Source organism: Pleurodeles waltl, chromosome 6 (genome assembly GCF_031143425.1).
Source record: "Pleurodeles waltl isolate 20211129_DDA chromosome 6, aPleWal1.hap1.20221129, whole genome shotgun sequence".
Classification (NCBI taxonomy): domain Eukaryota; kingdom Metazoa; phylum Chordata; class Amphibia; order Caudata; family Salamandridae; genus Pleurodeles; species Pleurodeles waltl.
Window position 1 is genome coordinate 1,220,924,456 of NC_090445.1, and position 14,108 is coordinate 1,220,938,563.

The 14,108-nt window shown below is 46.3% G+C and overlaps 1 protein-coding gene across 2 annotated transcripts in view; it reads left to right on the forward strand.

The window, feature by feature from the left end:
* Nucleotides 1-14,108, forward strand: part of ZSWIM8 (zinc finger SWIM-type containing 8) — a 2,332,791-nt gene that overhangs the window by 137,803 nt on the left and 2,180,880 nt on the right. For both annotated transcript variants that reach the window (XM_069240531.1, XM_069240532.1), the window contains exon 3: nucleotides 1,437-1,531. In XM_069240531.1, the coding sequence (XP_069096632.1) occupies nucleotides 1,437-1,531 (95 nt within the window). The remainder of the gene's footprint in view (nucleotides 1-1,436; nucleotides 1,532-14,108) is intronic.

The window sequence follows — 14,108 nt, forward strand, 5'->3', positions numbered from 1 at the left end:
TTTACCAAATAACCATAATTTTCTAACATTCACACCTTATGTATTTTTATTGTAAAAAGGACCCCGTATTTTATGTGCCACCACCACTCCAAAATTTAAAAATGACATCTTTTAATTTCAAGCACACCTTGACTTGCTCTGATAGAGGTAGTCAATTTAATTGAATTGAATTTTAAACCACAGGATTTACCTCAGTGCTACAGTGACACGAGGAGTTGCCTCTACAGAATTGGGTCGGCAAATCAAGAGCAGGGACGTCTATCCTTATACCCGGGAGAGGGTCCTGTGATTGTTCCTTAAGTTAACAAGTACCCCTGTTTTTTCATAACAAGGCTCTTCAGAAGACCTTGTCAACCGCTCCTTGTTTCTGTCCATCATGGTTCTTTTTATATATTTTTATTGAAGATTTTATTACAGTATTTGCAAAGCCCAAAACAGTCAATTGTATTGAAAGTTAAATATTAAGCTCTCCGTTTCCCTTTTTATGAATTCTTGCTTGTAAACTGTCAGAAAACTATCAAAGTTCTGTCTTTATGTTTAAAACTGAAAAGTGGAAATTAGGTCTATTGTCACTCGCGACTTCCAAGTAGTGGAATTTGCAAAAAATGATTCCCTAATGAAGCTAAAAAAAAGTTGTAGATATGTCTGTTTGTTCTAAAATGTGTTTGTTTTTATTTGGGTGTGTTATATATATGTGGCTTCTTCTAGCAATGAAACCCATCGGGCACACATTTATCCGGTAATAATAGCAAAAATATATCAGATACTGCTTCGATTTTTTTTTTACACAGCACAAAATAATATGGATAAATGGAAGGCAAAATATAAATATGGATAAAAGTAGAGAGTAAAGATAAATTGTATAAAATCTTGCGTACTAAATATGATACCAAATAGAGCTTTCACTCTGCTTTCAGTTACAGCAGCTCACCATTCCTTGATGACTGCTAGTTTCATTTCCGGCTGGTCCTATAATATTCCCTTTTGAAAGCACACTCACTCATGGAAGCTGTATCACTGTAGTAAAAGTGCATAACTATTAGACAAACAATTCGAAATCTAATTCAAAAGCATACTTGGACAAAGGCAAAGTATTCCCAGCTTTGACCTGAACCACCTCTGCCAAACAGTTTACAGATATAAATATCCTGACTGTACAGGTCACATATGTCACATATAACTGATAGATGGTTGTATTTCAGATATCCATAAATCTTTGTCATCTATGTAGTTAGGTGTCGAAACCTAGAAGTAACCGACCCCTTGCTGAAACTATATATACCTTCCTCTTTTTTGATCAAGGTACTTAGCTTACCACTGATGGTACCATGTGTGTAGCAAATGTTTTTGCTTATGGACTAAGGTTTAGTATTTTTACACTAGGTATTCTGAGGCTGCGCAGTTAAACGAAAATAATATTTTCCTTCCTTTTCCAGGTTATACTCCTGTTTGGCAAATGGCAGTGCAGACGAATTCCAACGAGGAGAGCAACTGTTCAGGATGCGAGCTGTAAAAGATCCTCTTCAGATTGGTGCGTAGACACTTGGAGCCTGAACTGCCATCATCTGAAATAATTGGCTAGCATTATTGAATTATATTTTTAGGTCTTGCTTGCCGCGCAGTGCAAGCTGGCTAACTGCCAAAGACTTATTATGAACCTACAGTGGGCTTACGGCCTGCCTATTGCTTACATTAACACTGATTGACTTCATTGTCACTCTTATTCATTTGTGGGCTTCTTATTTGATGGCTTGCTTTTTATGTTTCGTTTGTCCCTCCCCTTGTGCATAGCCTTTTTACCATCCTTTTGATTGGATGACTTTTGTTCTTCTACTGCTCAAATTCAGGAATCTTTTTTTTTCTTTTTCTTTCAGAACTCCTTAGGATTGCACATATTTTCTAGCTCTCTCCTTTTTCTCTCTCATATCCTCACCCCCTAAGCACTCTGTGTTGCTTCAATCTACTCACACTTGTTCCTTCCTCTACCCCCCGCCCCCAATTGACTGTTTCCCTAGAGAAGCAGTTAATAATGGATGGCCATTAGAAGCATCATAATGTAAACAACTAGAAATAGTGCAACTACAACTATGTCAGAGTGCCCACTGGCAAATCTTTTGTTGTGCCACCAGAGTTGATTTTACCTACATCATAAAAAGAAGACAGAGCCTGAAAGTTTGTAAGCAAGGAGGTGACAAGGGTGCCTACTTCTTCCCTTCCACAACTGGCTACAACAAGCATTGGCAAAGCCAATAGGTCTCGCTTATGCAAGAGCTATTGACTTATGCCAGTGTCTTTAAGCTAGGTTGTAAACAAGATGTCTCGAAGAGACAGCGCATGCTCTGTCTATGCAAGACCTAAAAATTAAGAAAAAAGAAAATAATATGGAGATATTACACTGCAAACATAGAAGATGTGCCACCAAATAGCGTTAAGTCTTGCAAGGGTGGTCACTTTTAGCTAAACTGCATGCTTTTTCCCATTCTGCACACTTTGACACCCATTGATACACGTTTTTGGTGGGCACAGCCTTGGTGTCAGCCCTCCATTCTATGAACCTGCTTCTGTGGGTGGATAAGCAGCAACAGCGGCTGGTTGTGGCTCCCCACTGGAGCTGCATGGGGGTGGGGAAGCGGCACAATAGAGTGCCTTGCACAAAAGTCCACCCTCCTCAGACTGCTACAGCGAAATGTATGCTAATTAGAGAACAAAATGGCTATGTGAGCAGGACTGCACAAAAGCACTGTTAGGCATCCATTCCTTCATCCTGTACAGCTCCTTCGCCGTCTTGTCTCTGTTTACCTCAGCCAGCACTGACCAGAAGTTGCTACTGTTATCAAGCCCAGAGGCCAAGTAAAATAGTAGCCCCTGCTGCTGCAGTAAACACGGCTTTCGCATCAGCCAGCCTCTCACATGGACCATGAAACATACTACCCCTCAAGCTCAGGCAGACCTCATCATTGAAGCAGTTTAGGAAGGACCTCATCACCTGGCTCTTCGACTGAGCAGCACACCTACATCCAGCACCTTGAGACCCTATGGGTGATTAGCCGCGCTCTACAAATCTCTGATTGATTGATTGGCCACATGACCTGCACAACCACTCCTTGGAGAGGGGGGGCAGAAAAAAGAAACTGGGATGAGCATATGGGAGAGAAGAAACAACATAAGGGCAGGCGGAGGGAGATGGGATGGGGTGGGTGTGTGGCTAAGATTAAACAAGGAAAGGGGTGAGAGGAGAGTAGTAACGATGGGAGCAGGGGCTTGGGAGGGAAAGAAGCAGCATTAATGGGGATATGGGCGAACTGAATACACAAGCACTCGTGTGAAGTGCTTTAAACAAAGAAAAAAGTAGCTTCAAAAACAGGAGCAGTAAAAGGATGCAAGTACTTAGTCCATGCTCCATAGGAGGAAAAAGCTTGAGATATGACGCATCCATGCCATGCCAAATAGAAAATAAACAAATGCAAGCCACGCTGAAGCTAACCAATGGCAAGGCGATGGGTGAGCTGTAGCTGACTGTCTGTAAACAACACGTGTCGAAGAAACAACACATGCACTGTCTACGTGAGACTCAGAAACCAGTATGTGCCACTATGGACCAATGGCACAGTATAGATGTCTGATTCAATGGGCTTTTTGGGCTGACAGCCTCCTACCCCAGTCGAAAGAGCAATGTACTCACCTTACACACCCACTTACATACACAATTTACAAGCACATACACTCACCTTAACATTCCTGATTCCCTACTGATTAACGTTGCAATAAAAGCCAAGGTGGAAAGCCATTTCTAGCAGCGCTTCTGAGGGTAGAAAGATGTTCGGGTGTGTTTATCATTTGTTATTTAAGGCACTAACACTTTTGAAAAGGATCATTGCTAAAAAAGTAAGCTTGAAAAATGTGTCTTTTTTGCAAGTCAGTTGCACTTTGTCTTTTTTTTTGGTTGTTGCTCATTTTCGTTGTTTCCCTTTTTGGGCAGGGTATTGAAGAAAAAAAAAATCTAGCAGTGTAATTTGGTTACTTTTGCCAATGGAAGCAAACCCTTTGAGATGAAGAAGGGCAAGGTTTTTAGAGGGCAGTAGCACAGGAAACAAATACCTTCAATATGCCACTCAGACAGAGGAGATGCACAGTATCTCCTCTTTGCTTTCTTACAGAAACTATTGCAATGTAAAGGGAGACACGTAACTAATTCATGCTTTGAGCTTGGTCGTTGAGCTGGGCCTCTGCCAGCCTAGAAGGATGTCCCGAAAGGCAGCATTTTTCATAGTTCTGGAGGGTGAAAATCGAAAAATTGTGTCCTCCGGCCCCAGTTTAAAGAAAGCTCACCTTTTCAAGAGAAGTTTGACCCCCACCTACACTTTTTGTAGCTTTGTTTCTAACTGGTTATTTCACCAGTGTCTTAGATTTTGCACCGACCTCCAATTGCAGCCTGTCTTAATTCTACTTACTGGTGTTGTGTTTATGTTATACTATTTATTAATTTATTAATTGAAATATTTTGTTTCCCTGACACGGTGTAGCACATCTTCCCCCTCCCCGGTAGGTGGGGAGCAGGATAGGATAACAATAGATAGCATTTCAAATAAAACTTTAAATGATGTTAGGGGCCCTTTCAGATTTGGTGACATAGTTTCAAGTAAAAGTGTTCATCTGTGGCAGAATGAGATTTAAGGAGTGGGTCTCTTCTCGGCGTTTATGGACATTATTTTTTCTAATCTGTATTTATTGGACTTGTCTACACCCCGGGGCAGCAAGCTTAATTAATGGTATTTTTTTAAAAGAATGAGTAGTTTATTTGCAGGTTGTATTTATTTTAAACCCTGTTCTTGTTTGGATGCCTCGGAGTTTACATTCCCGAGCAGACACAATCCTTGTTCAACCGCATCTGTTTCTATGCTTATTCGCGTTTACTTACATATATATACCACGCAGCTGTGGTTCCCTCTTCTCCCCTTCATCCCCATCCCCCAAACTGATGCTCCTCCACACTTGCCACCTGATTCCAAGAACTCCTAGCAGCAGCTAGCTCCAACGTCGCCAATTTGTTACACCAACCACCTTTTGGGAGAGGGGGGGGGGGGGGGGGGGTGCACCTCTGTCCCCAGTCCACATCTCCGGCCGTACATGTAAGATCTGCATATGTTCCTCCAAATGGAAACTTGTTTTACAACTTAGTCATCTTTAAACGAGTTTTATTACTTCAAACGTCTTATTTTTCAAAACAGTGCCCTCCACTTTACAGTGTGTTTCCTGTAAAAGCATGGAAAAGAAAATCGTTCAGTCTGTAGTTGTTGGCAACTATCAGTAAATCCCCTTGTCTATTCACGTATTATTTTTGTATGTATAATTTATTGATAGCTATTCCTAAGAGACTTATATATAACCTGTTTTGTTTGGGATGCAGAATGATCTTTTTACGTTTTCCATCTATGCTAAGGGCAGGACACACATGGCTTGTCTCACTTCACACATATTTAAGATTCTTTTACTTCATGGGAGAGCACCGACACTGCTAATGAGTAAGGGATAATGAGTACCTGCTCTTCTATATTTCCATTTCAAGTTCTGGGTATACCAATGTATTCGCAGGGCTGTTTTCTGTCAGTTCCTGATTTTTTGTTTCACATGTTACTGGTGGCCTGTCTCTCTAACCTACTATGTTTTGGAGTCAGAAAACCAGGGGCGTGGGTGTGGGAGAGGTGTTTTGGGTGTGACACCCAACAAGTAAATGCATTGTTGGCCTGGTAGTTGAGTCAGGGGGCCCTGAGTCCGTTCAGCTAGGCCTGCCAGTTTTTCAATTGGCGGGGAGGGGGGAATATTGGGGGGGGGGATATATATACATACATATCTGTTGGCTCAGTTTCAAAATGTAAAATCGGATATCCTGGAATCAATACTGCCTGCCCTGCTTGTTCAAATTGTTATCCTCGGGAAACATTTTATTTCGGAGCATTATTTTACGTTCTTGTCACATATGAGAGCACTTTTAAATTCTTGTGAGCTGCACAGACACCTCTTTTTCCTTCATAGAGTATAATGTTACTCCTTCTACAATAAGAATCTAGGCCAAATGTAACATTTACATAACTACTTTAGGGGTAAATGAAAGGTCAGGGGCTATTCACAAACTGCATTTTGTAGTAAATTTAATAGAACTACAATAGCAGTACAAAACATACTACAAAATGCTATTCACAAACTGCACTTCTAAAGTACTACTGTGTTTTGCAGTACTACTTTAGAAGTACTTCAAAACGCAGTTTGCAAACAGACCCCAGACCCCTCACTTTGGTGGAAACATGTAATTTACACTCTAAAATTGAATACCTAAACTCCTTTTATGTGACTGGTGTCTCTAAATCGTCTAGTACGACTCTAATAAGGAATACTCTTGAGAGAAACAGGGCAACCCTGTGGCATACTGTTGCATCCCCTAGTTCATACATCCCACTGCTTTTCACCCACTTTTCTGTTCTAGACAGAGGCCCACCTAATGTAAATCAGTACAGACCCTCTTCCTCATGAAACAGTCCATCCAGAATCTTGGTTAACTCACCCCTCTACCCCACTGCTTTTTTATGTGGGAAATTAAAGATTCACCCCCCCCCCCCTCTGCCCCCCTCCAAATATCACCAGCTAAGCTATGCCACTGGGGAAAACAAGTCTCTAAAATTAAGACAGTTGTTGAAGGACGGAAAAATAAATAAATCTTTCAAAAGTTATAATTAGTGTCTAAAGGGATGGACAAGGCACAGGATACTTTGCCATTGATGTTAAAGGTGATGAGTCTACCTATTAGTTTATCTGTATGCACCTATATTTTTGTGTGCATACAAACTTTGTATACATTGCTTCATATTGCAGTTTTGCCATCTCTGAACACTGCAATTAACACTTCAGTCGTCTGATCGAAACTTATAAATGCAGATTCCACACCTTGTGAATTTCCCCAGACGCCAGGCTTGATCCAGAAGATTTTCATAGTAGCGTTCCCTTATGCTGGTATATAGCATCATGCAGCTCTGTGTGAGGTCCCTCCCTGGATATGATGTCGAGCCACTATAGCTGCCTCTGACAACAAACTAGAAAAACTGTTTCCTTTGCATAATAGAGAATGTTTAACCACCAATATATGTTTGGTTATCAATAATATGCCTCTAAATATCTGCTAGTATATTCACTCACAAGCTGAACACAATTTCAACAATATTCATCACAAGTGATCATTTTAATATCATCATATATAAACAATCGTCAACATATACCAGAAGTGCAAAATTCACCAAATATCAATTGACACTTGACCCTGCTTTCAGGCAGGTCGCTCCCCTGCACCGCTTGCCGGTGTTGCCACTGCTCTAACAGCCTTCTTCTCTCAGCCCTCATCTCCCCGCCGCTGGGTCCCTGCGGCCCCACCCTCCACTTCATAATCTTTTTCCCCCGCTGCTGCGTCCCTGCAGCCCGCCCTCCACTTCATAATCTCTTTCTTCCCGCCGCTGGGCCCTGCGGCCCTGCCCTCCCATTGGCTACCCTCCTCCCAGCTGGCCTTCCTCCCACTACCCCTTCTATGGCTGCCGCCGCGCCGCTGGCGTGCCTAAGGCAAGCCTGTCTGCGGCCAGTGCCAGGACCCCTCGTCCCCAAGACCACCACGGCCAGCAACGCCGTTACACCGCCAGCACCCTCTGCGCACTCAACACCGGACGATCTCACGCCTGCTTCCTGATCTCCCCTAAGCACACTCACGGACCCTTCACCTGCCGGAACTGCAGCCTCACCAGCCTCCAAATAGCCAAACCTCCTGCCAAGCCTGACCGCAACTACCTCTGATGCATCCTACTCAACACCCGCTCTGCATGCAAACACGCCGTCGAACTCTGGGACCTGCTCAGCACCTCCACCCGGACGTCGCCTTCCTGACGAAGACCTGGATGAACGCCTCCTCGGCCCCAGACATCGCCATAGCCATTCCGGATGGCTACAAGATCACCCGCTGGGATCGTACCAACGGAGTCGGAAGCGGAATCGCCATCGTCCACAAGAACACCACCAGGGTCACGATCTGTACCGATGACACCCTCAGCACCACCGAACACCTGCACTTCCAGATCCACACCAACCCCAACACCACCCTCAGAGGAACCCTCATCTACAGACCCCCCAGACCACGGCCTCAGTTCTGCGACTCCATCGCCGACCTCGTCAGCAGGCACGCCCTAGCCTCTGCCGACTACATCCTCCTCGGCGACCTGAACTTTCACCTGGAGAATAACAACAACCCCAACTCCACCACCCTAATTGACAACCTCGCCACCCTCGGACTCAGACAACTCGTCTCTACTCCAACACACTTTGCTGGACCCTGTCTTCTCCGGTGGACCCCACGTCACCTTCAGCTACACCACCGAACTCCCATGGACCGACCACCGCTGCATCCATTTCACCTTCCAGAAACCCACCACGCTGCAACTGGAGCAAAATCAGCCAAGACCAGCTGAACACCAGCCTCGCCCTAAAATCACCCACCTAACCCACCAATCCTGACCTCGCAGCCTACAACCTCTGGCGCTGGATCGACGACTGCGCCAACACTCTTGCCCCGCTCAATAAACCCTCCAACAGAGGTGCCAACAAGGGAACCAGCTGGTTCAGCTTGGACCTTCGAGCCTTCAAGCAAACCTGCTGGATATTGGAGAGAAAGTGGCTCCTCGAACAGACATCGGAAAATCATGCCGCCTTCAAGAACGCAATCACCATCACCTCATCAGATATGCCAAGAAAACCTCCTTCAAAGACCGCCTGAACAACAACGCACACAACAAGGAGCTCTTCAACATCGTGAATTAACTCTCCAACCCCAGCTCCAGCCCAAACGACATCCCACCTTCACAAGACATGTGCAACTCCCTCGCTGCCTTCTTCCACCACAAGATCACAGACATCCATGACAGCTTCAACAGCTAGACCACCCGCCAATCACCGACTCCTCAGACTCTCCACCCACCTTCAACTACGACCCCCTGCACGTCTGGGCCAACGTGAATGAAGACGACCCAATCAAAACCATGAGCACCATCCACTCTGGATCTCCGTCAGACCCATGCCCGCACCACGTCTTTAACAAAGCAAGCTCCACCATCGCACCCCACCTCTGCAAAGTCATCAACATCTCCTTCGAGATCGTGACCTACCCCGATAGCTGGAAGCATGCTGAGATCAAACCCCTACTCAAGAAACCCATGGCGGACCCGAGAGACCTCAAGAACTTCCGCCCCATCTCCCTGCTCCCATTCCCGGCCAAGGTCATCGAGAAGATCATCAACAGACAACTGACCCACTACGTCGAAGAAAACAACATCCTGGAACCATCCCAGTCAGGGTTCCGCAGCAACCACAGTACCGAAACCGCCCTCATCGCCGCCACCGATGACATCTGGGCCCTGCTTGACAAGGGCAAAACCGCGGCCCTCATCGTCCCGGACCTCTCGGCTGTCTTCGACACAGTCTGCCACCGCATCCTATGCACACGCCTCCACAACGCAGGGATCTCGGACAAAGCTCTGGAGTGGACCACCTCCTTCCTCTCCCGCAGAGCCCAGAGTATCCGCCTCTCCCCTTTCTGCTTTGAAGCCTCCAAGATCATCTGCGGCGTTCCCCAAGGTTCGTCCCTCAGCCCTATACTATTCAACGTCTACATGGCCCCGCTCGCCCGGCTGCACAACCTCAACATCATCTCCTACGCCGACGGCACCCAACTGATCCTCTCCCTCACCAAGGACCCCCTCACTGCCAAATCCAACCTCCACGAAGGAATGAAGGCCATCGCTGAATGAATGAGGAACACCGATAAGACAGAGGTCCTCATCCTCGGCGCCAACCCCTCAGTCTGGGACGACTCCTGGTGGCCGACCGCTCTGGGAGCAGCCCCAACACCCACCAACCACGCACGCAACCTGGGCGTCATCCTAGACTTTACACTCTCCATGAACAAGCAAGTCAGCGCCGTCTCCTCATCCTGCTTCAACACCCTCTGCATGCTCTGCAAGATCTACAGATGGATCCCCACAATACAAGAAGAACAGTCACCCAAACCCTCGTCAGCAGCAAACTTGACTATGGAAACACCCTCTATGCAGGAGCCTCGGCCAAACTCCTCAAACGACTGCAACGCATAAAAAACACCTCTGCGTGCCTGATCCTCGATCGCCACAGCCACATCACTTCCCTTCTGAGAGACCTACACTGTCTCCCCATCAACAAAAGGATAACCTTCAAGCTCCTCAACCACGCACACAAGGCGCTCCACAACACCAGCCCAGCCTACCTCAACAGGCGACTGACCTTTTACACCCCGTCCCGCCATCTCCGCTCAGCCGCCCTCGCCACTGTCCCCCGCATCCGAAGAGCGACTACCGGAGGCAGATCCTTCTCCCGCCTCGCCGCCAAGACCTGGAACACCCCTACGACAGACCAAAGACCCGCTGACCTTCAGGAAGCGGCTCAAAACCTGACTATTTGAGCAGCAGCAGCACCCCCGCTCCCCTCAGTGCCTTAAGACCCTCACAGGTGGTAGGGCGCTCTAAAAATACACTGATTGATTGATTGAACCTTAGAACCACCAGGACAATGTGTCTTAAAGTCCATTGTAATCTGAAAAATATAGTCCCTGTTGTCTCACAACCATCTGAAAGTCATAATTCACATCCTTGGTACAACAGTGAATAGTTTAAACCATTGAAGTATGTTTCGGTGGAACAATCTTATATCTGCCCCATCTTCATTAGGACTCTCCATGATCAATAAATACATCATAATGGTTGAACTTGGATCACATTATTTTGTTGTAGGGAAATTCAACTGAACTAATCTCAACGGGTCCTGTCACATAAGATATAGGTAGTCAGTCCACATCATAAGCTTTAGCAACATCAGGGAAAAAGAAAAATTGAACAGTAATTATATTTGGACAAAACAACTCTTTGAATATGCTGGTGAACTACTGTGAAGCCATTCTCTCGTGGTCCAAACAGCACCATTTTGGTTTAATCACCATCAACCATGGGACAGAAAGGAATCTTGATTCTCCAGTATTGGGGTATCTTTCATAGATTCACATGCTTGAATCATTCCCGTCGTCAAAGTTGGAGTCCCACGGTACGTAGAAAGCAGTAAATAAAAAGTTAACTTCTTTTTTTCTTCATTGTAGTCAATGGCAAAAATACATCCACTTTCCTAGCTTATTAGCTTCATTAGGAAAGGCCCAAAGTTTAGCCAATCAGGCGAGACCACCCCTTTAGAACCCACAGCACAGAGGCTCAGTCTCTCAGATTTTCTACTACACGTCGTATGTAAGGGAGTCTCCCTGAGCTCTGCTCAGTTTACCTTCTCTTCAGGAGATATTATCCAGTTTCTTTATTCCTAACTTTGGCTGTATTTTTGTCATCATGCCCACAGCTAAAAAAAAGGTTTATTTAGACCTTGCAGTACCTGTGGGAAGCTAAGGCTATATTGTGAAGACCCTCACAAGGACTGTATCTACTGTCTTCACCCTGAACATAAAGTGAAAGACTGCAAGATCTGCAGAACATTTGTCAGCACGACTCTCAGAGATAGAGAAGCCAGACTCTTCCTTTGGCTACAAAAACGGAAGTCCAGAGAGTCTTTGTCTGATGAGGAGGATGGTGATACTTCAGTGGCCTCAAGGAAGAGGAAGAGGTCTGTGGAGAGTTCCTCTCCCAAAACCAGTAAGTCAGTCAAGAGGCTGCATGCATTCAAAGAGAGAGCTGATGAACATCCCTCAACTTCCAGAGAACATGGTGGTAAGGTTCGTTCTGAGCCATCTACTCCACCTACCATCTCAAAGAAGTTAAAGAAATCATCAAGCTTCCTGCCACCGTCAGCATCTAAGATTTCCACACCGTCGACGGCACCGTCGATGAGCGCGTCATCGACAGCAGGCTTTGGTTCAGAGACGGTGACATTTACAGCTCCGTCGTCACCGATGATCATGACTTCCTCACCATTATCAGCTTCTACTACAACGTCGGTGAGTTTAAAGTATGGCCCCTCACCTGCTCAAACCATCAAGATTTCAAAGAGACCGTCGACAGAGAAGAAGGTGAGGTCTCTATCGTCGACGCGCGCACCGTTGACATCAACGGGTAAGCTGCAAAGACCATAGTTGACGATTCCACTGAAGGCCGCGTCGGCACGAAAATCTACTTTGCCGTTGACGACATTTTCACCCTCGACGATCACCCTATCGACAACAGCACCGTCGACGAAATCTCCGATGACGACCATACCGTGGACGGCCACGCCATTGACGGCAGCACTGTTGACGACAGCTTCATCGACGACCGCACCGTCGACAACACCATCGACGACCGCACCGTCGATGACAGCCCCGTCGACAGGTCAAATTTCTGAGTCCACAACCAAGGAATATGAAGGATCTTCTTTCTTGCCTGTAAGGATTTTAGCAATAAAAAGGAAATCTACTCACCAAACTCTTTTGCTTTCTCATACGTCACCTAGTAAAGTGTTGCCAGCACCTCCACAGCATCTGTTTGATGCCGAGGAGGAGGACATATACTCAGAAGATGGGCTTTTCCTGGTGGCACATAGCCCTTCAGACTTGCGCATAACATGTCGGGAGGAAGATGATGAGGAAGAGAGCAAACAATTGTATTTAGGACACTCCTTACAGGAGCAGAGACACACAGAACCTCAGGAGTTGCAACAGGAGCAAACCATCCAGATGCCAGTGTCCTTGTTAGCCAACCTTCAGCACATGATACAAGATTATTACGCTAGATGTCCTCCACCTGGCTCGACCACTCCGGTGCAACCTCCACCCATGCCGCTGAGCCCTCCCAATCAGCCATCAGAATCTATAGGGCCTATCCTAATCCCGTCATCGGGCCGGGATAAAGATCCACCTTCGTCGGATGACGAACAAGAGGAGGGCGAAATACAGGACTCGGAATCGCTTATCCACGAATGGGATGAATATCAAATTCAGACGCCATCCCCTTCTACGCCACCACCGGTTGATTCTCCACCGCAAGACATCGGTGACTTCCACAGTGTGATGGAGAGAGCAGCAGAGAGATTTCAACTGACCACAACATCCAAGCGGTTGGACTGTTTCCTCTATGATTTCAAGGAGGACACTAGAAAGTCAGTGAGAGCAATACTGATTGTTGACTTTATTTCAGAAGAGGGGCTTAAGGTCATGCAGACCCCGTCTTCAATCCCAGCGGTGCTACCAAGGCTGGAAAAGAATAAAGAAGTACAAGGCACCAGATAATTCACCAGCCTGCTTAGTTAGTCACCCTTAGCCAGACTCAGTGATATCTCAGGCATCCCAGCGAAGGTCCAGAATCCATCTTCACCTTTGACTGCGCCCCCGGATAGAGGGGGGCAGCTGTTAGATTCAATTGGAAAGACATTTTTAACTATGGCAGCCACCACAGTCAGAGCAGCGAATTCCCTGGCAGTCTTGGGAAGATACGACCATCAGATGTGGTCAGACATATCCCAGTTTATACACCTACTGCTTGAGGATAGAAGAGCGGAGGCGCGGAAGATATTGCAGGAAGGTGAGAAGATCTCTGCTGATATTATAGACTGTGCCATTGATGTCTCATCTACGGGTTTCCGCCAGTTAGCCGGGGCTGCTGTACTCAGACGTCAAGGGTGGCTGAAGGCTACATCTTTTCGCTCAGAGGTGCAACTAAGGATCTTAGACATGCCTTATGATGGTGAGCTAGTATTCGGTAAGCATGTTGATGATGCGTTGCAGTCCATAAAGTCAGACACGGAAACAGCCAGATCCCTGGATACACTACAATTTAAAAGACAGCCCTTTCGAGGAGCAAGAGGAAGAGGGCTTTATTCTTACAGAGGTGCGGATCACACCAGTTACGACAGTATCCATCCTACCAAGGCCAATTTCGTTCCACCATTGGTCAACAGCAGCCGCATGCTTATCGGCAACCACCATCTGCACACTTCCGGCAAGCCACAAGAGGAAAATCCTCTTACGAGGCCAAGGAAGCGGCGAGAAAACACTGACCTCCATCAGTTGCCTGCACCTAACCCCT